The sequence below is a fragment of the Rhincodon typus genome, chromosome 27 (assembly GCF_021869965.1).
Source record: "Rhincodon typus isolate 14 chromosome 27, sRhiTyp1.1, whole genome shotgun sequence".
Classification (NCBI taxonomy): Eukaryota; Metazoa; Chordata; class Chondrichthyes; order Orectolobiformes; family Rhincodontidae; genus Rhincodon; species Rhincodon typus.
In genome coordinates, this window is record NC_063358.1 from 14,537,661 (window position 1) to 14,561,140 (window position 23,480).

At 40.7% G+C, this 23,480-nt stretch overlaps 2 protein-coding genes across 10 annotated transcripts in view; both read left to right on the forward strand.

Moving 5' to 3' along the window:
- Positions 1-14,959, forward strand: part of LOC109926959 (ribosomal protein S6 kinase 2 alpha-like) — a 236,877-nt gene extending 221,918 nt beyond the window's left edge. For all 6 annotated transcript variants that reach the window (XM_048613017.1, XM_048613018.1, XM_048613023.1 and 3 more), the window contains 2 exons: positions 5,802-5,939; positions 7,676-14,959. In XM_048613017.1, the coding sequence (XP_048468974.1) occupies positions 5,802-5,939; positions 7,676-7,801 (264 nt within the window). In that variant the 3' untranslated portion in view covers positions 7,802-14,959. The remainder of the gene's footprint in view (positions 1-5,801; positions 5,940-7,675) is intronic.
- Positions 14,960-20,889: 5,930 nt separating this feature from the next.
- cep85 (centrosomal protein 85) overlaps positions 20,890-23,480 on the forward strand; it is an 84,929-nt gene continuing 82,338 nt past the window's right edge. For all 4 annotated transcript variants that reach the window (XM_048613026.1, XM_048613025.1, XM_048613024.1 and 1 more), the window contains exon 1: positions 20,890-21,011. The gene's annotated coding sequence lies outside the window, so the exon portion shown is untranslated. The remainder of the gene's footprint in view (positions 21,012-23,480) is intronic.

Genomic DNA, 23,480 nt, shown 5'->3' on the forward strand with positions numbered 1-23,480 from the left:
GAAGATTGTTGCAAATGCTTCAACGTTATCTTTTGAACTGATGTTTTTGAACTGAATGACAGGGATGTTAGTGGAGCCTCCTCCTTTAGTGAGTTGTTTAATTCATAGAATCATAGGATCCCTATAGTGTGGAAACAGGCCATTCAGTGCAACAAGTCCACACCGCCCCTCTGAAGAGCATCCCACCAGACCCATCCCCCTACCCTTTCCCTGTAACCCTGCATTTCTCATGTCTAATCCACCAAATTTACACATCCAAGGACACTGTGGGCAATTTATAATGACCAATCCACCTAATCTGCTCATCCTTGGCTTGTGGAAGAAAACCAGAGCACCCGGAGACATGGGGAGAATGTGCGAACTCCACACAGACAGTTGTCCCCGGATGGAACTGAACCTGGGTCCCTGGCATTGTGAAGCAGCAGTACAGAGTTCATTCAACTATTGACTCATCTGACAAACCTTATACCTGTGAAGGGTGCCATTAAGCCCATTGCACTGTGCTGCCTTCTCAGAATTAATCCATTTTGTCCCATCCCCCTGCCGTTTTCCTCACTTTTTTTTTTGCCATTTTCCTCACTGTGCCACCCACCACCATTCATGACTGGATGTGGAAAGATTGCTGAGCTGAAATAATCTGTTGGCTGTGGAATCATTTATCTCTATCTATCACTTGCTTATGCTATTTGACATGCAAATGGTCCTGTTTTGTAGCTTCACTGGGTTGAAACGTCATTTTTAGATGTGTCTGGTGCTGCCTCCTGGTATGCATTCCTGCACTCTTCGTTGAATCAGATTTGGATCCATGGTTTGATATTCACATTGTGTCAGCGTACAAATCCACTGCTGCTGATGGCCCACATACTTCATGGATATGCAATCTTGAGTTGCTAGAACTGTTCGAAGTCTGTCCCATTTAGCACGGTGATAGTGTTACCCAACACAATGGAGAGTATTCTCAGTGTGAAGGACTTTGTCTCCATATGACAAAGAAACAAGACAAGGCCAGTTGGTCCTGCAGGCCTATTACACCACTCAATAAAATCATGACTGATCTGATTTTAACTTCAACTCTACGACTCTTCAGATCTCTGATAATCTTTCATTCCTTGCAATCAAGAATCTATCTACCTCTGCCTTGATAATACTTAAAGATCTACATCCACTGTCTGTTGAGGAAGGGAATTCCAAAGACCTCTGAGAGAAAAAATGTTTCATCATCTCTGTTTTAAATGGGCACCCCCTAACTATTAAACTATGATCCCTCATTCTATATTCTACCTCAAGAGGAAACATGCTTTCAACGTCCACTTGGTCAAGTCCACTTAGGACCTTATGTTTCAAATTAAGTCACTACTGACTCATCTAACTTTGAGAGGATAGGGCCTAGCCTATCTAGCCTTTCCTCATAAGACAATCTGCTCATTCCAAAAAATAGTTGAGTAAACCTTCTCTGAACTGCATCTAACACACCAAGATCCTTCCATAAGTAAGGTGACCGGTATTGGTCACAGTACTCCAGGTGCAGTCTCACCAGTAACTGAAGCATAACCTCTCTACTCTTTCATTCAGTTCCCCTTGCAATCAAACATAACATTCCATTAGAGATAGCAAGAACTGCAGATGCTGGAGTCAGAGACAACACAGTGTAGAGCTGGAGGAACACAGCAGGCCAGGCAGCATCAGAGGAGCAGGAAAGCTGATGTATCAGATCAGGTCCCTTCTTCAGAAATTATTCATTCTATTAGCTTGCTGTACCTTCAGATTGGCATTCTTTAATTCATGCAGTAGGACACACAGATTTCTCTGCATCTCAGGGCTCTGCATACTTCTACCAATAATGCTTTTTCATTCTTTCTGCAAAAATGGACAATTTCACATATTTCCACATTGTACTCCATTTACCAGATCTTTGCCTACTCACTTAACCTATCTATTGGGAGGCAAATTAGTGAGTATGTGGTCAAGAATGTTTTTTTCCCTCCCAATCTAGTGCTGACCCAGTCTAGCAGCTGTATCCTTTAGGACTAAACCAGTTTGTTGCTGCTGAGCTACTGTTGGTGATGGACCTTGAAGTACCCCACCTATTCTGTGCCCTTGCCACCCTCATTGTGTCCCTGAAATGGTGTTCAACATCGAGATGTACTGATTAATCAGCCAAGGAAGAATGTCGGATGTGATTACCAGAAGGAGGTTTCCTTCTTCATGTAAGACTTGATGCCATGAGACTTCATGGGGACTTACAGAGCAATTCAGTCCTGACTATATACCACTGTGCTGCCACCTTTGCTCGGTCTGTCGGGCTGGTAGGACAAGACATGTCCAGGGGTGGTGTTGGCATTATCTGGGACTTTGTGCCTGTAGTGTATGATTTTGTGAATATGACTATGTTAGGCTGTTGCTTGACCTGTCCAGAGGCAGCTCTCCCAATCTTGGCACTGTCTCCCAAATGTACGTAAGGAGGACTTTACAGATTTGACAGGGCTTAAATTGCCATTGATGTTTTCAGTGCCTTAGTCTGTGCCAGGTGGTCCGTCTGGTTTCATTCCTTTCTTTGTAGCGTTGGTACAACTGAGTGGCCTCTTTCAGAGTGTAATCAAAAGTCAACCACATTGTCATGAGTCTGGACTCATATGTCAGCTGGACCAGGTTAGGATGCAGTTTCTCTTTCGCAAATAGACATGAGGGAACCAGTCAGATTTTTACAATGATCAATAGTTTTATGGTCATTAGTATTTTAATTCCAGTCTTTAATTGAATTCAAATTTTGCCATTTGCCATGGCGGGGGTTCAAACCCAGATCACCACAACATTATCTGGATCACTGGATTACTAGTCCAGCAACAATACCACAACACCATCACTACTTGTGTCATACTGACTTTAGGGAGATCATTCAAAATCATAGAAAAACCTTCTTCATGTATCGTGACCAGATTGCTTATTGCCAATCTCCTGACTTCTCCTCGTACCTTTGCATGTTCTTTCTATCATCCAGTATCTTCTTGAATGCCTCGATTGAAACTGCTTCCACCACACTTCCAGACAGTACATTCCATACCCTAACTACTTGTTGTGTGAGAGTTTTTTTCTCAGATCTTGTTGAGTTCAGGGTGAAGCCTATTTGTTCTTTTGAAAGAACATCCCAAGATTGTAATTCTCAAGCAAATCCAGTCTGCAAGACTTCAGAGACAATCGTGCATGCTTAGTGACTTGACCACATAGCCAAAACATCAGAGATTCTTGAATATTCCACACCTTAACATTTTTACTTCAAGAGTAATCCATCGTCCAATGCATTTGTGCTTTCAGGAGACCAATCTCTGCAGAGAAAGTCTGTTTTTGTTCCTCTTTTCCTGAGGGAGTGAGGGAGGGTGGGTGAGTGAATAAGGTAAGTATTTATATTTGATTGTTACTGACTGTGTATGTTGACGAATTATTACCTAATCTTTATTTGATAAGTTTTGGGTCATAGAGTCATACAACACAGAAACAGACCCTTCAGCCCAACTCATCCAAAACAGAACTAGCCTCATTTGCCTGCGTTTGGCCCATTTCCCTCTAAACCTTTCCTATCCATGTACCTGTCCAAATGTCTTTTAAATGTAATTGCACTCACCTGTACCACTTCCTCTGGCAGCACGCTCTGTATAATTACAACCCTCTGTGTGAAAAAGTTGTACCTCAGGTCTCTTTTAAGTCTTGCCCCTCTCATCTTAAACCTATGCCCCCTAGTTTTGGACTCCCCTACCATGAAAGAAAAGGCTGTTGCTTTTCACTTTATTAATGCCCCTCATAATTGTATAAACTTCTATAAGGTCACGCCTCAGCCTCCTACTCTCCAGGGGAAAAAAAGTCCCAGTCTGTCCAGCCTCCCCTGAGACTTCAACCCCCTCCAGTCTTGGTATCATCCTTGTAAATCTTTCTTGCATCCTTTCCAGTTTAATAACATCCTTCCTATAGCAGGGTGACCAGAACTGTATGCAGTGTTCCAAATGTGGCCTTACCAATGTCTTGTACTTTTGGTTTGATAATAAACCAACAATTGTGTTTATTGAGACACCTGGTTGATGGATCTTATTGTTGAAAACTTATTATAGATAAGGTACTTAATTGTTCATCTTGATAATGGAAAAAGTATTTTTACATTGTGATTGGTGGAGTAGTGGGACTAGAGTAACAGTGCATTCCTCCAGCCCTGACAGTGACATATGCATCAAAAAATTCCTTCAGACTCACTCAGGGATAGTAGGAACTGCCGATGCTGGAGTCTGAGATAACAAGGTATGGAGCTGGAGGAACACAGCAGGCATCAGAGGAGCAGGAAAGCTGATGTTTCGGGTCTGGACCCTTCTTCAGAAATGGGGGAGGGGAAGGGGGCTCTGAAATAAATAGAGAGGTGGGGGCGGTGATAGAAGGTGGATAGTGGAGCAGATAGTGCGAGAGAAGACGGACAGGTCAAGGAGGCAGGGATGAAGCTAGTAAAGGTGAGTGTAGGTAGGAAGTTGGGATGGGGGTTGACTCCCTCGTCTGCTCCACACTCCCCACTACCCCCGGCACCTTTCCCTGCAACTGCAGGAGGTGCTACACCCGCCCCTACACCTCCCCCCTCACCTCCATCCCAGGCCCCAAAAAAACCTTCCACATTAAACAGATGTTCACCTGCACACCCGCTAATGTGCTCTGTTGTATCCGCTGTTCCCGATGTAGCCTCCTCTACATCGGGGAGACCGAGCGGAGGCTCGGAGACCGTTTTGTGGAGCACCTACGCTCGGTTCACGACAAACGACAACACCTCCCAGTCGCGAACCATTTCATTCCCCCTCCCACTCCCTGGACGACATGTCCATCCTGGGCCTCCTCCAGTGTCACAACAATGCCACCCAAAAACTGGAGGAACAACGCCTCATATACCGCCTTGGAACCGTACAACCCTACAAAGTATCAATGTGGACTTTACAAGCTTCAAAATCTCCCCACCCCCGACCTCATCCCAAGACCAGCCCCCCTCTCATCCCCCCCTCCTTGACCTGTCCGTCTTCTCTCCCACCTATCTGCTCCACTATCCACCTTCTATCACTGCCCCCCCTCTCTATTTATTTCAGAGCCCCCTTCCCCTCCCCCATTTCTGAAGAAGGGTCCAGACCCGAAACGTCAGCTTTCCTGCTCCTGTGATGCTGCCTGGCCTGCTGTGTTCCTCCCGCTCCATACCTTGTTATCTTTCCTCTTGACTCAACTGTTTCAATGGAGTCTTGTTCTTTACACACTGTATACTTGAGCTCATCCACTGCACTCTGTTGCCACTCTGTTCTCTATTCAGATATCACCTTTAAATTTCATATCATCATTTTAAAATCTTTTCTTGGATTCAGCCTCCCTAACTATAATGTTCTCCAGTCCTACATTACTTTCTGTTCCTGATTTCTAAATTCCTCCCTTTAATCCCACAATTGATGGTTGTGCCTTCAGCTGTCGAAGTGTCATTGGCTGCAATTCCTTCTTTTAAATACCTCCCTCTATACTTCTCTCCCTCACTGGCTCATTTTAAACCCACTGCTCAATAAACCTTTGGCCACTCCTCTTAATATTTCTTTCTTTTGGTTTAGCATCTATTTTTTTCTGATTATTCCTCAATAAGATACCTTGAATATTCTTGCATTCGTAGAAGACTTTTAACACATGTTATTATATTTCACTTAAAATTCATCAATTTGTTTTTATTGAAGACTGCTTAGTATTTGTTTCTAATGTTAATTATGAGAAATAAAACTCATTCCTAATGACAACTTTCCAATTGACAGGACCTTGTCTCCAAGATGTTGCATGTTGATCCACACCGACGTCTAACAGCAAAGCAAGTCTTGAAACATCAGTGGATTGTAAACCGAGATCAGCTTCCACAAAGCCAGCTGACCCGCCAGGATGTCCATCTTATTAAGGCACGTAATTATTTTTAATCGGTGAATACATATGCTTACTGATAATACTCTCAACACCCTCTAGGGTTCCCTGGGCATCTTCTCCTATTCTGGTAGCTTTACTATGATTTAGAGCAGAATTTGAGGTGCCAGCTACTGCCAATTTAGTAAGTTTATGTCACAGAACTGTCCGTAGAGTCATAGAGTCATACAGCATGGAAACAAACCCTTCGGTCCATCTAGTCCATGCTGACCATGTTCCCAAACTAAACGCGTCCCACCTGCCCTCATTTGGCCCATATCCCTCCAAACCTTTCCTAATCATGTACTTATCCAAATGTCTTTTAAACAGTGTAACTGTACCTGCATCCACCACTTCCTCATTCCACACACAAATCACTCGCTGCGTAAAACAGTTGCCCCAAGTTCCTTTTTTTAAATCTTTGTCCTCTCACCTTAAAAATATGCCCCCTTGTTTTGAACTCCTCCACCTTGGGGAAAAGACCTTTGCTATTCACCCTGTCTATACCCCTCATGATTTTACAAACCTCTGTAACGTCACCCCTCAACCTCCTATGCTCAAATGAAAAATGTCCCAGCCTATCCAGCTAATTTTTATAACTCAATCTCTCCAAACTGTTAAATCTTTTCTGAACCCTCTCCAGTTTAATAATATCCTTCCTATAACAGCGCGAGCAGAACTGGACAGAGTACTCCAGAAGAGGCCTTGCAAATGTCCTGTACAACCTCAACCACATCCCAACTCCTGTACTCAAGGGTCTGAGCAATGAAGACAAGCATGCTAATGCCCTCTTAACCACCCTGTCTACCTGTGCCACAAATTTCAAAGAATCATGTACCTGAATGCCTAGGTCTCTCTGGTTCTACAGCACTACGCAGGGCCCTACTTTTAATTGTATAAGTCCTTTCCTTGTTTGTTTTATCAAAATGCAATATCTCACATTTATCCAAATTAAACTCCATCTGCCATTTGTCAGCCCATTCACTGAATAGATCAAGATCTCTTTTTAATCTTGGATAACCTTCTTCACTGTCCAATTTTGGTGTCAAACTTACTAAACATGCTTCCTATATTCTCATCCCAACGACTTATGTAAATGACAGACAAAAGTGGAACGTCGCTGGTCACAGGCCACTAGTCTGATAAACAACCTTCCACCACAACCCTCTGTCTCCGACCATCAAGCCAATTTTGTATCCAATTGGCAAGCTCACCCTGAATCCCATGTGATTTAACTTTACTAATCAGTCTACCATACAGAATCTTATCAAAGGCTTTACTAAAGTCCAAGCAAACAATGTCTCCTGCTCTGTCCTCATCAGTCTTTTTGGTTACTTCCTCAAAAAACTGAATCAAGTTTGTGAGATACAGTTTCCTTCGCACAATGTCCAATTTGATCTCTGCATCCAACAACACTGCTGCTAAAGTAAAGCAAACATTTGAGCTGTTTGCTGACATACAATGTGTGTCAGTCAGGTGTTGTGATATTTCTACCCACTGAGGTAGAAGTATGTACGTTCCTTAAAACAGTGGCATCGATTCTTTCAATTAACTGGGTATCAGTAGCTTCTGAAGTAGCCTTGACATAATAGTCAAGGTGTTTTCAAAACTGTATAGTTAGCCCCAGTGAAGAGGCAACTGACTTTAAATCTGTAAAAGTTCATGTATTTTGTGTGGAAATCTGCTTCATGTAAGGGGTGTTTTTTTAACAAGATTTTTTGTGCTTTCTTCTCAGGGAGCAATGGCTGCCACCTTCTCAGCCTTGAACAGCTCCCCGCCAGCACCAAAACTGGAGTCTGTGAAGGCATCAACTTTAGCTCAACGCAGAGAACTTAAAAAGCTGCCGTCCACCTCACTGTAACTCAGCATTGTTTGCAGCTTATCATGGGCAGTGCAAGATCCAGGGAAGCCCAAGTTATGTGCACAGTCACAGAGACTGTTCTTCCCTCAAGATGTGGCAATTCAGAGGAGCGTTAATTCACTGTTGAATCTTTGGGATAATATTGCAGTACTTGAGAGATAAAAATAAGGAAAACAAACTAAGGGGGAACTGCTTTTTACCATGTGAAATAGCTTTTACCTTACAATTCTGGAGTAGTAACTTAACTTTGCCAGACTTGGTTTCTGTGGAGAGTATCTTACAGCAACCAAACGACTCTGAATTCTGTTTAAGAGTATTTCCTATTCCTTTAAAATTAACTTTTCAAAAGAACAATACTTTCTTTTTGAACTGTGGTTGTGAGCATAGTCTAAGTACAAATCATATCTGAGTCATGAAGAGCATAATATTGGGAAATTACAGAATTAATCAGATAATAGCCAGACTGAGATTAGGCTGCAACATTCTCAAAAATTTTGGAAATTCAAAACATCTGATTGTGTGTCAAAGCTCACTGTTGTTCATGCTATTCTCCTTATTTTATACTACCTTTCCCTCCCACGCGTTTAGATTTATTGAATCGTAGTTCATGTTTTTTGCAGTAATGCACCATAAAGATTTCAGTCGGATGCTGAGTAAATCACTATTCAAAGATGTGCTCAGTGATGCTTGAATTCCTTGCCTCATGGCCTTAGTGATCATGGCATAAATGCAATTATAAATGAACAAATGCCTCGTAATAATGTAGTTTACAGTACCCAGCAAAAGATCAAGTCATATCATTACATGTGCATACAGAAACTGTCCAATCATTATGCTTAAAACCAAACCACCCATCTCTATCTAACGGTCTTAAATATCCTTGCGTGCTCCCTGCCAACAGATCACATGACTGTCAGGGATTGATTCTATTCACATGGAAATATGGTACCATATTTATTCATTTAACATTTAGCTAATTGTCCCATGGCCATTATTTGATATCTGCTTTCTGGACAATTGCATATAAATTGTGTCAGGACCTAGAAGGATTGTATCTTTGGGAATGCTTATGTATCCAACTGCTATCAGTACATGCAAGTGGCTGCATGTCCAGAAAGTGTAAAACTCTGGATTTATTGCATCTCTGGCTTGTGACTGAATGTCTGGGGATTTAAACAGGGTGGCACAGTGGCTCAGTGGTTAGCACTGCTGCCTCACAGCACCAGGGACCTGGGTTCAATTTCACCCTTTGGTGATTGTCTGATTGGAGTTTGCATATTCTCCCTTGTCTGTGTGGGTTTCTTCTGGGTGCTCCGGTTTCCTGCCACAGTCCAAAGATGTGTAGTTTAGGTGGATTGGCCATGCTTAAAAGAAAAATTGCCTATAATGTTCAGGGTGTGCAGGCTAGATGGATTAGCTGTGAGAAATACAGGGTTACAGGAATAGGCTAGAGGGGTGGGATGCTCTTCAGAGGGTCGGTATGGACTCGATGGGCTGAATGGCCTGCTTCCACACTGTTAGGGACTCTATGATATGAAACAACTGAAATGAGAGCATTATAAATGCAACAATGCTTGTTTAAAAGAGCAACAATCTTAGCAAGTCACAAAAATGCCAAATTTAATTGAAGAACTTTCATCGTGACTGAACTGATATGCAAGGACCTTCAGCAGCAGCAGAACTGTATTCCACTACATCTCTCACCTTGCCATTACCATTAACCGCATTTGGTTAGTGAGGATAGGACAGCATAACAGACTCATCACCATACATATTTAAATTCAAGGTATCAAATTAGTATAGCAATAATACAGGGCTTCAAACAAAGTAAACAATGGGTAAGCATCCTATTGATAGAGTTGAGTGTTCCCAGAAACAATGGATCAGATCAAGGTTCTACAGTCCTATCACGTCAAATTGTAAATATTAATAGCTAGTGACACAGAAGCGACTCCATGAACACCTTCAACCTGGACAATAGTCGAGACCAGCATCCCAATGCAAAAGGCAGCTGATGCATCTTCAACTGAATGTGTTGATTGGATGTTCCCTCTCAATTTCCCACTCAGGTCTCCATCATTGAAGATGCCATTTTTAGCCAATTAATTTCAGTCTACACAATATTAAATGGATGAGTGCTGTGAGTACAACAAAGATCATGGGCCTGACAACATCCAGCTGCAAGACTGAAGACTTCATGCTTGGCTGTAGACAATCTGTTTTAATACAGTTACAACACCAGACCTAACTATGCAGAAAATCACCTGCGAATATCCTGTTCACAAAATAAAGAACAAATAACAATTCAACCAGTTACAGTCCCAACAGTTTATTCTCAATTATCAGCAAAGTAGTTGAAGATATTGTTGACATAGCTGTTTGGTGTCACTTACTCACCAATGACCCGCTCACCGATGTTCAATTTGGGTTCCATTAGATCTACTCTGCTTAAAATTGTATTCAAGCCTCCAACCAAACATGGGCAAAAGAGCTGAATTCCAGGGGTGACTCGTATCCATCCTTGAATACAAGGCAGCATTTGACTGTGTTGCATCAAGGAACCCAAGTAAAATTGAAGTAAATGTGAAGCAGGGAAATCTCTTCACTGGCTGGAATCATGCCTTGCACAAAGAATGGTGATTGTAATTGTTGGAAGCAAATCATCTTAGCAAAAGAAAATTATTGCTGTAGTTCCTCAAGGCAGTGTCCAATACTCAACCATCTTCAATGGCTTTATTAATGATCTTCAGTTCAACATAAGGACAGAATTTCACTGATGATTCCACAGTGTTTAGACCCATATATAACTCCTCAGATAATGAAGCAGCATGTGTCCACATGCAGCAAGATCTGGAAACTTTAAAGCTGAGCTAATAAGTGGCAAACAACATTGCGCCGCACAAGTAGCAGGCAATGACTGTCTCCAGCAAGAGAGAATCTAACCACCTTACAATTTAATGTCGTTACATTTATTGCCATCTCTGGATACCCCCACCATCATCTGGGGGTTTTGATCTATAGAACTGTAACTGGGCCAATTGTCAGTGGCTCCAACAACCACTGGCAGCTGGGATTTCTGCTACTGCTTCATTGCCATCCACCCATCTTCAGAAATATTCACTCTCTCCATCATTGGATGTACCATGGCAACGACATATCATCTACAAGTTGCATTGCAGCAACTCACCAAGGCTCTTTCAACATCACTTTACAAATCTGTAAAGTAGAAGGAAAACCAAGGAGACACATGTGAACATCACCAAATGCAAGTCCTCCCCCATCTGCTTCCCAAAGAAACACGTCATCCTGACTTGGAAATTTGTCACCATTGCTTCACTGACACTTGGTCAAAATTGTGGAACTCCCTCTCCAGCAAAACTATGGGGAGCCATGGAAGGTACCTAAAGCACAAAGACTATAGTGACTTAAGAAAATGGGTCATCATCACCTTCTCAAACCAAAACTTCAGGAATGTCTAAACCAACATCTGCATTGCCAACAATTTCAAATTAAATGGTTGATATTATTTTACTACGTAGGATAATTGCTTGCACATGTAACCAACCTGTAACATTGATGGATGATAGAAACTGAAAACTCAGCGCCAGGTTTTAGTCTGGTGTCCATGTGGGAATAGCTACACTTAATTTTTTCCTAAGAAATCTGAAGCTTTGCTATGCGTTGCTATCCCTGCACAATTTTATCTGGCATTTTTCTGGGTCAGGACATTGCCTAGAGATTGCCAGCCATCACCCCACTCCCCCAGCCACACCAAGCCACCCCCCACAAGGTGGTAAATAAGGAACGAGTATTAGATTTTGCCCCACACACCATTTTCATCTGGTGGTGTAGCACTTTAGCAAGCCACTTAAAACATTCCAGATTTGGGAGTTGTGAATAAAATAAAAAGTTTTGTGAGAAGTCTGGAACTTTCTGAAAGGTAAATTCATGGTTTCACACCCCAAATGCTATTGTAACGCAGATGTGTTTCCATGCAGTTATTCATCAGAAAGAAATATCTTTTAAAAGTAAATTGATCCATTGTATATTTATTCACGTGCATTATATACTTTTCCAATGAAGAAAGCACAGTAATGCTGTGAAAAACATTATTGGATGTCCTGTCACCCTGTGTTATCAGATGTTCTATTACACTTTGACATTTGACAAAAAGATCTAACTACCTGCTCCCTTATTTTGATTGACAGACGCATTGCGTTGGAATTGAAGTGAACAAATTCTTTTGTTCCCAATGAGAAGCTATTGTTTGAACAGCCATTGCAATTATCAATGCAATATTCCGGCTCAAGTGCTAATGAATTTTAGCGTAGATGTTCCATTCTTCTGAGAATAAATTATTGCTTCAAGAATCACAACCTTTGATGTGATTTCTGCTGTTTTGACACGTGAACAGGATTGCAAGAATTACACAGTTTTGATTTCATATCGCAGAATGCAGTTTGTTTCCCGAATGTCAATGATATGGGGATTTTAATATATGGTGAGGTTTTTTTGCTTCCGTAAAGACTGCATAATACTTTCCATTGACATTGAATGGAATCTAAGGACTGTAAATTGTACATATCAGGTGAGTGAGTGTAGAGGGTGGCTGAGTTAGCATGGGAGGTATGAGGTGACATGTGCTGGCATGAGAGTTGGGTGAGGGAGTTGAAGGATGAGATTTAGGGGGCCTTTAAACATTATTGGAAGCTGGGATACTATGTTGGAGAAATGAGGCAGGCATTATAACTGCCCACATCCACATCCACAGTCCTCTCACACTCCAATGTGGCTCGTGAACAGTACTGTTAACCTAACGCCTGTGAAAGACAGAAATGATGTGTGAAGTCACACATGGATCAGTCATGCAGTTTGTAAGTTGTAAAAGTGCACAGATTGGAATTTCTCAAGACCAGAGGAATATTCGACCTTTAGTTATAGGAGATTAGTATTGGAGTATGCCTAGTTGTTATTGCTTTAGCTCACAGCCCGAGATAGGGTATACAATTTAAAATCTGCACATCTGTAAATATTTATAATTAAAGCCAAAAACATATTAGATCACAAATTCCATATATCTCAACCTACATTTGACAACGTGCTCAATGAAATAATAAACATGTATTTACACCAAGTACTGATCCACCAATAACAAATACGTCTCATTGAGTAGCACTGTGTCAGAAAATTGACTTAGAAACTCAATAAATAATTTACAGTTCAAATTCTACTAATAAACACCTCTGAAGTGATTAATATTTGGCTAGTTTTTGGAATTGTCTGTTAATGTTAATAGACAGAGCAAGCTGATTGTAAAATCACATACATAAGGGAAGAATATCTTCTGTCTAGCTAGTTTACACCATCTCTTCTTGTTGATTCATGCCCAAGTGGCTCTGTGGTGCTGTTGTGACATGTGTATCCAATCACGTTATATATTGGCCATTAAAGCTGCTTTGCCAAAGAGACAATCTTCTCACCTTAGACTCCAATGCTGCCTTAGAGCCATTAACATTTTGAGGATGACTGTAAATTTTGTCCCCACTTCTGTTTACTGCTGCAATGTTTTGTTACAAATGAACTATGTAAGAAAGTGAGTACTGGAAATTTAGACTGTTGGCTTGAAATTGTTACCAATGGAGAAAGGCAGATGAAGGGGCGATGAGCTCCATGTTTTAATGCTGGAAACCTCTGACAAGATTAGGATAGATATTAGTTTTCGCTTGCAGTTGGACCTGCAGGAAGAATACCAGAACGATTAGTCTATTGTAGCCAAAATGAAAGTGGTATGCATCTCCCAAAATCAAATATGTCATTGAGGAATAAATTTGGAGCTTCTAGCTGTGGGCTGACATATTAGCTTATGTGACAAGGGTAGGGACAAAGAGGCAATACAATTATGTGAGGCAGCAGGCCAGATTTGAATGCTTGAGTTGGAAGATGGCTCACAATAAACAAACACTTGCTGTCTTTATGTATAGATCTGCATGCACTCCTAGTCATGAAGTTAGCCTGTTTTAGTCAAGGACTTTTATTCAAATGAAATATCTTTCAAACATGAGATGTTAGCTGGTTTGAATGAGAACGAGCTTGAATTCTGGAGATGCCAACAGATGGTCTACTTCACAGTGCAAGCAGTTGAATCAAATTTCAGGGTGGTTTTCCTAAAATTCCCCAGTTGCAAAATTAATTAGTATCCAAATTTTATGAAAGAATCTCTAGCCATAAAATTAGTATTTTTGTTTCAATACAAAAGCATAGTGAACAGTAAACTTGCAATGAACAGGAGGAAGGACTTTTTATATGGTTATAAATATTTTGATTAGTTTACCAGTTAACAGTGGCAACAATATTGAAATTATTAAAAATAAAATTTGTTGCCCTAATGAGACAAAGTACTTTGAGAGATGAGCATTGAAAGACTGTGGTCAGTTTTTGACCTTCACTTTAAATTGTTGACTACTCTGTTCCAAAAACCTCAAATGCAAAGCAGTGCTTACCTCGTACAGAATACATTCTATCATAATCTAGTCATATAGGATCAAGTTGAAAACATTCTTGTTCTGATACTTACATTTGGAAAATTACATTGGAGCTAATCCTTCCCACATCCAAGATTACAAGTACCTGCCAAGACTACAGGCAATTGAAGTGGGCGAAACTGTACAAGTTATATCTTAGTTTAATCGGAAATGCTATATTGAGATACACTTTACAAAAAAATTCCTTACTGTTGTGCTTGTCCCTCAAGTTGTTTAATTTCTTACCCTTCTTGTATTCTCTTAGAAAAGGTTCTGATTCTGGACTCTACTTGGTATTGCTCTGGTTAATTAATGCTGTTGGATTTCCAGTTGCATAATTACTCTTTCCTGTACAAATTATTACTGTCCGCATTAGTGATCTTTTTTAAAAATATAGTTACAATTTGCTTTGCTTTGATGAATGAACAATTTGCAATGTCACAATTTGTTTTAATAAAGATGTTAATTAAAACTATGTGATTTAGGAAGTTTTCATAGGATGTAATATTTTCTGTCATTTAAAATGGTTCTTGACTTTGTAATTTTTTTCTTGGTCATCTTGAGTTATGAATGTCTCTGCCACATCTATTGGAAGCCTGTATTGCAAGATTGTGAATAAATTCCTAGCAGAACTGCACTGACCGAGTTTCCTCAGATATCTTCCATTTTTCTTGAATGGCTTATTATTTGTGTCACATTGAGAACTGTGTTGAGACTATAGCAAAGAATAGGAGTATACGGACTCCAATTGCAGTGTTAGCAGAGGATGGGTTGCAAAGATGAATGTGAGGGAAAGAACAGATTATTATCTTCAAAATTATGGATACAGTCAAATCAATATCTTCTCCTGGAGCAGAGTTTTAATAACAACAGCTTTAATTTATTTTGGGCCTTTAATCTTGTAAAACATCCCAAGTTTCTTCACAACCACAACCAGACAGAAACTTACAATGTGTCAAAGGAGGAGACATTACGACTGGTAACCAAAAGCTTTGTGGAATAAACTAGGTTTCAAAAGAGTCTTAAAAGAAAAGGAAAAGGCAAATAGGCATGGGAAGTAATTCCAGAACTTAGGCCCTGGACATTTGAAGATGTAGTCATCAATGCTGGAGTGAAGGGGATCTTTAATGGACTAGTACTAAAGTAGGAGAAGGATTTTGACGGGTTGTAGAGCTGAGGGAGGTTGCAGAGTTAGTGAGGAGTGGATGTTGAGGGATTTTAATCCAGAAATCAGAATTTGAAAATTAAGGCATTACAAGACCATATGTCAGTGTAGGTCAATGAACACAGGATTGATGAGGAAATGGAACTCAGTACAAGTTAAGATGTGTCCAACACAGATTTTGATTAACTAACATTTATTTAGATGGAGGATGTGAGATTGTTCTGGGGAGCTTTTGAATAGTTGAGTCAGGTCTGGCAGCATCTCTAGAAAGAGAAACAGGATTAACATTTCAAATCCAGAATGACTTCTTCAGAAGAATAATGAAGATGAGTCACACCAGACTCAAAAAGTTAACTGTTTCTCTCTCCACAGATGCTGCCAGACCTGCTGAGCTTTTCCAGTGTTCTCTGTTTGTTTCAGATTTGCAGTATCTGTAGTAATTTGCCTTTATCTGAGGAAGAAATTGTTGCACTTTAAAAACAAGTTACTGGAACATATTGTGGGTTGTGTTTACACTTGCTTTGCAAGCAATGGGAACGAGATGTAATATGGCATGGCATGTCTCTGTGTGTGTGTGTGTGTGTGTGTACATGTATGTATGTAGAGTTAGATGTAGCAGCAAAAGGTTTTTGATGAGTTTCTGCCAGACAACAACACTCAAATCAACAACTAGTGTGTGGTGTCTGTGAATGATACAGAGGTAGAAGGTCTCCAATTGGGGCCCTCTTGAAGCACAGTGGTAGTGTCCCTATGCAGGACCAGCAGGCCCAGTTTCGAGTCCCATCTGCTCCAGAGATGTGTAATTACATCTCTGCAGGTTGATTAGAAAAATATATTAATTAAAAAAAAAACAGGTCTCCAGATAGGAACAAGCAGGGCCTGTCACTACCTCTGTGCAGCAGAGTAACTCAAGTCTGAAAACAGTCAGTTATTTTCTTTTCCAGTAATCTGTTGCTGCTGACCCTAGAAACATTGAAAATAGGAGCAGGAGTAATCCATTCAGCCTTTCAGGTTTGAAATACAAGGCTATAGATTTGGTTTTAATAATAAAACAAATTTATTGACACAAATTTAAAAAAAAACTCAAGCTATTTAAATATAACTGATTGAAAGGGTTCAAAACACAAAGCAAAACAAAATTCCATCTATTCACTATCACCTTACAGTTAGTTGAAATCTAGAGAAATTCATTCCTTAGCAAATCTGTATTGTTATGATCCCAGCTGATATTTACTGGACAAGTCAGATCCCAGCCTGAAATCTGGCTTGATGGATTTTTCTTTTGGTTTTAAAGAGGTGCTTTCACTGAAACACCAAACATACAATGCTGCAGATTCAGTTCAACAATAAAACAGAAATTTATTAAGGCAAAAGAAATGAAGAATAAAACCAAATAAACCAAAATATTTTTATATAACACAAGTTTCAAGAGTTCAAAACATATGTTTAAATACAATCCCATTAACCACAAAAGCACTCCTTTATAGAACTCGTGCTAGGGAGATAATTATTTTCTCTATCACACATAGGGTCTAGCTTAACGGATGCTTCAATTCACAGTTCTAAAAATCAAAGCCTCCTTCTTGTGCTTTCAGACAACTGAATGTTGACTTTCTCAGTTAAATAACCCCTTTTGTACTTAATAAAAAAGATTTGGAATGACATATAAAGTATTAGTGAGCTCTGTCCCATTACATTGACCCATTACTCTGTCCCATACATCTGCCTCTTCCCTCTGATTTGGATGAAGATTAGAATGAGAATTCTCAGCCTGAACCACAATATGGAATCTGACAGAATTGATGGAATTAGGGGAGCCAAAATCCTGTAGTGAGTCTGTTAGGTCTTCCAAGAAGAATTTATTCCATTCCACAGCATTTTCAAATCCAGACTATTGTGATCTTGGATAGTGTTGTAGGACAGAGAGACCTAGGGGTTCAGATATATAATTCTTTGAAGTTTGCATCACCTGTAGACAGAGTAGGATTAAAAAGGCATTTAGCATGCTTGCCTTCATTGCTTAGACCTTTGAGTATAGGAGTTTGGACATCATGTTGAGGTTGTACAGGATGTTGGTGAGGCTTCTGGAGTACTATGTCCAGTTCTGGTCACTTTGTTATAGGAAGGATATTATTAAGTGGAGATGGTTCAGAAAAGATTTACCAAGATGTTGCCAGGCATGGAGGGTTTGAGTTATAAGGAGAGGTTGGGCAGGCTGGGACTTTTTTCACTGGAGCGTAAGAGTTTGAGGGGTGACCTTATAGAGGTTTATAAAATCATGAAGGGTATAAATAAGGTGAATTACAGGTGGCTTTTCCCTAGGGTGGGGGATTTCAAGATTAGGAGCACATTTTTAAGATGAGAGGAGAAAGATTTTAATAAGTCATGACTGGCAACCTTTTCACACAGAGAGTGGTGCTTGTGTGGAATGAACTTCCTGAGGAAGTGGTGGATTCGGGTACAGTTACAACATTTAAAAGACATTTGGATAAGTACATGAAGAAGAAATATTCAGGGGGATATGGGCCAAGCACATGCAGGGGTCCAGGTTAGTTTGGGAATATGGTTGGCATGGACTGGTTGAACCAAAGAGTCTGTTTCCATGCTGTATAACTCTATGATCTATTCTTAGTTCTTTGTACTGCCTCTCCTGAAATGGCCTCTCTTCTGGCACTTATAAACTTCAGTAATATTGGGTGGGCAAAACTCTACCATTGGGTATGGTATGGGTCCTGTTACTTTACCTACTTTTTGAAAATTGACTTTCTATATGCTTTGGTTTTTCCATTTCTGCGGAGACCTTTAATCTACTGTGGCCTATTACTCACTGTGGCTGACTTTTTTTTTAGCTTCCCCAGGACAGACTTTTTCTCTGCTTTGTTACCGTTGTGTTTCCTTTTCTGTTGTCCAGTGACAAAGTTGGCCTTAAAGTCTTTTGTCTGGTGCATTACACTGCTATTCAGTTTCTCTTCAGTTTTCTATCTCTCTGTGGTCAGATTGCTGGGCTGGCCTCATCTTTCACCAATGCAAGCTCTGGGTTTCTCTTCAAGTTCTCACTTGCCACTTCCTGCCAGATCTGTGGATTTGGTCTTGGGGCGTGTTGCTGAACAAAGAGGCCTTAGAGTGAAAGTTCATAATTCCTTGAAAGTTGAGTCACAGGTAGATAGGATAGTGAAGAAGGCATTTGGATGCTTTCCTTTATTGATCAGTGCAGTGAGTGTAGGAGTTGGGAGGTCATATTGCAGCTGTACAGGACATTGGTTCGGCCACTTTTGGATTATTGCATGTAATTCTGGTCTCCTTCCTATGGGAAGGATGTTATGAAACTAGAAAGGGTTCAGAAAAGATTTGCAAGGAACTTGCCAGGATTGGAGGGTTTCAGCTATGGGGAAAGGCTGAATAGGTTGGGGTTATTTTCGCCGGAGTGTCAGAGGCTGAGGGGTGACCTTATAGAGGTTTATAAAATCATGAGGAGCATGGATAGGGTAAACAGGCAAGATGTTTTCCTGGGATGGGGCAGTCCAAAACTACAGGATATTGGTTTAAGGTGAGAGGGGAAAGATATAAAAGGAGCCTAAGGGGCAACTTTTTCATGCAGGATTGGTGCATGTTAGACGAAGTGGTGGAGGCTGGTACGATTACAACATTCAAAAGGCATCTGGATGAGTATATGAATAGGAAGGATTTAGAGGATATGGGCCAAATGCTGGCAAATTGGTCTAGATTTAAACAGGATATGTGGTCGGCGTAAACAAGTTGGACTGAAGGGTCTGTTTCCATGCTGTATATCCCTATGACTATCTATGGTTATCACATACCTCTATGTTATATGACCAGGTCTGGATTATTGACAGGAGGTATTGACATCAACGAACATCAAAAACCTTCATTAAATTATATACAAGAGATGATAAGACAGGACATCCCTGGAACTGTATACACTTGGGTCAAGGTTAGGTGATATGCTGTCATCATGACACAGCTGCTTAAGAACATCCTCAGTAGCTATTATTAGCAAGGGAGTTAACCCCTCACTCTCCATCTTTCAACCTTGAAATTAAAAAGACGATTTTGGGAACACTAAGTAGATCAACTGCATCTGTGGAGCAAATCAAAAAGTTTAAGTTTTCAGGTGCTTTGTCAAACTCAGATATAATTCCTCTGGGCAGTAAGATTCTGCCATGAGTCCCAATCTATTGCATTCTGTTTTGCTCTAGGTAATGTTGTGCTCTTGAAGGTCCTCCTTAAATCTACTTTTACCACATATTCTTTGGCTTGGCCTGTTTTCTTTTTCCATCTGTGGTGTCCATTCTACCGCTATTCTGGCAGAGTATATGTCTGGGAGGTGAAATATGTGCCTACCAATCTCAACCCTCTGAAACAATGTCCTATTGGTGCCTCTGGCCAGTCCTCTGTAGTCCAGTCCCACACCTGGTTGAAAAAGGAGGAGAGATGGATGTGGGGTTAGCACTGACCATTGTTGTAGAAACAATTGGCTTTTGTCTATAATGAAAAACAGAAAGTGCTGCAGAAACTCGGCGTGTCTTGAAGCATCTGTGGAAAGAGAAACAGAGTTAATGTTTCAAATCCAGTATGACTTCTTCCGAACTTAATTAAGTATGTTCAGAACGAGGGTCACCGGACCCGAAACGTTAACTCTATTCACAACAAAAGCAAAGTTGCTGGAAAAGCTCAGCAGGTCTGGCAGCATTTGTGAAGGAAAAAATAGTTAACGTTTCGGGTCCGGTGACCCTTCCTCGGTTTTTATTACGTTAACTCTGATTCTCCCCATAGGTGCTGCGAGACCTTCTGTGCTTTTCCAGCAATTTCTGTTCCTGAATTATGTATGTATCTTGTTTATCTTCCTTAGGGCACTTAAACCAATTGCAAACTGTTCTATTCTACATTCGCCGCATAATTTGACACGAAATTAATATCAGTTATTATGGTACCGCAGTGTACAAAGGCAATTTCCATCTGTTTGACATACTGTTGATTAGTACAGCAATTTGGGTATAACATATAGCATGATAAAGGTGTACTTAGAAGATTGTAATGAGATATAAATGTGACCAAAATACAGAAGCGGCAACAGGTCTTGTAACATAAGAGTTCTGAATGTACCTGTGTACTTTATAATGTGATTGCATGTAAAGCGGCAGTGTCAGTAAAGTCACTGACAGTTTACCTGCTATTCCATATATTACGGTTTCCGGCAGTTTGTTTGAATCGCAATCGTTGCTGCAATCAGTGCCCGGTGCAAACAAACCTGATTATCATTGGACCCGCCCTCTCCATAATGATTGGCAGTACACCTGGCCAGTAATAAGCCACGCTCTGTCTGATTGGCATGTCCCGCTTGTGTGACTAACTAATAGGCATATCCAGGGGCGGAAATTTGGGTGGATTGAGGGTTGGTTGCGTGGTAGTGTAACGGCTGAATCGCTTCCGGCCTTGGTTTGGGGTATTATCTCAGCCCGGGTTTATTGGCGGGTTGTCGATAGGAAGCTGGCTAGAACCTGAGGTAAGCAAAGCGGTAAGCATTAGACTTGCGGGGTGAACGGGAGATTTAACGTTGTGGCCGTTGTCAGGCAGGACCCTAGGCCTAGGAAGCGCGGGTTTCCCGTGTTCTCGCAGACTGTATCCCCTTCGACCTCGGCCCAGCTTTCTCCACTGTTGGCGTCCCCTTTCATCAGTACAGTACCTCCCTATCACCTCTCTCTCAACTCATTGACCAGCTTTTAATGGAGCTTGCCATTTATTAGACTATTTGTGTACAAAGTTATGTATGATTTGATGTCACATTATATCAATTATTTTCATTTGTTTACACTTCTTTCATTAGAGGAAAGTGGGATGTTTCTGCCCTAAAGTCCTCCTTTTGATGTTAAACTGCATTGTCCTACCTGAGAGTGTCCAAGGACGCACAAATGGACCCTCTGTTTTCTTCGTCGATTGACGTTTAATGGAATTTTAGGCAAATTCTATTAATCTGATCGAATAATACTCTTCAAAACGCACTATTAAATGTTTTTTTTCTGTTGGCTCTTGCTCCTTTCCAGTATATGTCTGCTATCGCTTTCTGGCGTGCTTTTGTATACTTTTTAAAGATTTTTTTTTAAACTTCTATGACAAATGCGCGTGTTTAGTGCTACCAATCGCCTATGGGAAATTGGATATTCGGGGGTGGTAAACTGCCAGTGACTTTACTGACACTGCAGTTTTGCATGCAATTTACAATATAAGGTACACAGGAACATTCTGAACTCGGTATTATAGGACCTGTTGCTGCTTTTGTATTTTGGTCAAATTTATATCTCATTACAATCTACTGAGTATACCTCTTTATTATATTATTTATTATCCCTCAATTGCTGTTCAAATCCAACAGTGTGTCAAACAGATGGAAACTGCCTTTGCGGACTGTCTACACTAAAATAGATGTCTGTAAGTTGTAACCACAACCACTACCACTACTCCACACCCCCCCAGCCTTGCTTCTGCCCTGTAGTGGTTTTGAATACTCTGACAATTTTTATAAAAAATCATTTTGTGGGATGTGGGAGTCACTGGCTGGCCACCATTTATTGCCTGTCCCTAGTTGCCCTTGAGAAGATGGGGGTGAGTTGCCGCCTTGAACCGCTGCAGTCCTCCTGCTGTAGGTTAACCCATGATACCATTAGGGAGGGAGTTCCAAGATTTTGATCCAGTGACAGTGAAGGGACTGTGATCTATTTCTAAGTCAGGATGATGAGGAGCTTGAAGGTGGTGGTGTTCTCAAAAATCTGCTGCCCTTGTCCTTCTAGATGGAAGAGGTTGTGGATTTGGGAGGTGCTGTCTGAGGATCTTTGGTGAATTTCTGCAGTGTGTCTTTGTAGATAGTAGCAGCAATGTGTACTGAATGGTGGTGGAAGGAGTGGATGCTTTTGGATGTAGTGCCATTCAAGTGGGCTGCTTTGTCCTGGATGGTGTCAAGCTTCTTGAGTGTTGTTGGGGCTACACTCATCCAGGTAAGTGGGGAGTATTCTATTGCACTCCTGACTTGTGCTTTGTAGATGGTGGGCAAACTTTCATGATTGAGGATATAGAATAAATTTCTTTTTAGTATTTATGGCTTTTTTTCTAACACTTATTCAAGTCTTAAATTCCTGAAGCTTGTCTGAATGGGCTGGATTTGATCTCTAAATTTGGCAGTTTATCTCTTGGATATGTCATGTGGAAGGTTGAGCAGATGTAAAATGCTCACTGTTACTTTATTTTAAAATAAAATTCTACACAAAAAAACAGCTGTAAGGTAATGCTGTCTGAATTTAGATTGAATGAATACTAACCTGGAGTTGAATGTTTCAAGTAGCTACTTGTATAATGTGTAGAATTTGGCTCGTCTTTTGCTGAGCTAGGGATGAAATTGCATTTTCCAGCATTACAATTATCTGTGGTTTAAATCAATCACATTTCCCAGTGTTTTGTATTTCAACTGATGTGGATTCTTCCCCTTTTTTTTTGTTTTTTAAACAAAATAGTTACTTAATCATTTCTTATCTATACAGTACAGACATCATTCACCCAGACAGGTGAAGTGAGAGTGACAGGCCTTGAAATCAAGGCCACGTTCGACTGAGTGTGGCATTGGAGAGCTCTAGCAAAAATGGAATTGATGGAAGGTTTGCCCCCTGACTCCATGATCGGAGTCAAACTTCAACATTGGAAGATGGTTGAGATTGTTGGAGATCAGTCCTGGAGCTGAGATGACTGATCTCTGCAGGAATTCCCCTGGGTAGTATGCTGGGCCCAACAATTTACAGCTGCTTCTTCATGACCTTTACTCCGTCGTAAGGTCAGAAGTGGGGTTGTTTAATGATTGTACGATGTGCAGAACCATTTGTCATTCTTCAGATACTGAAGCAGTCCATGTTCAAATGCAGCAAGATCTGACATTATCCAGGCTTGGGCAGACAAGTGGCAAGCAACACTTGCACTACACAAATGCCAG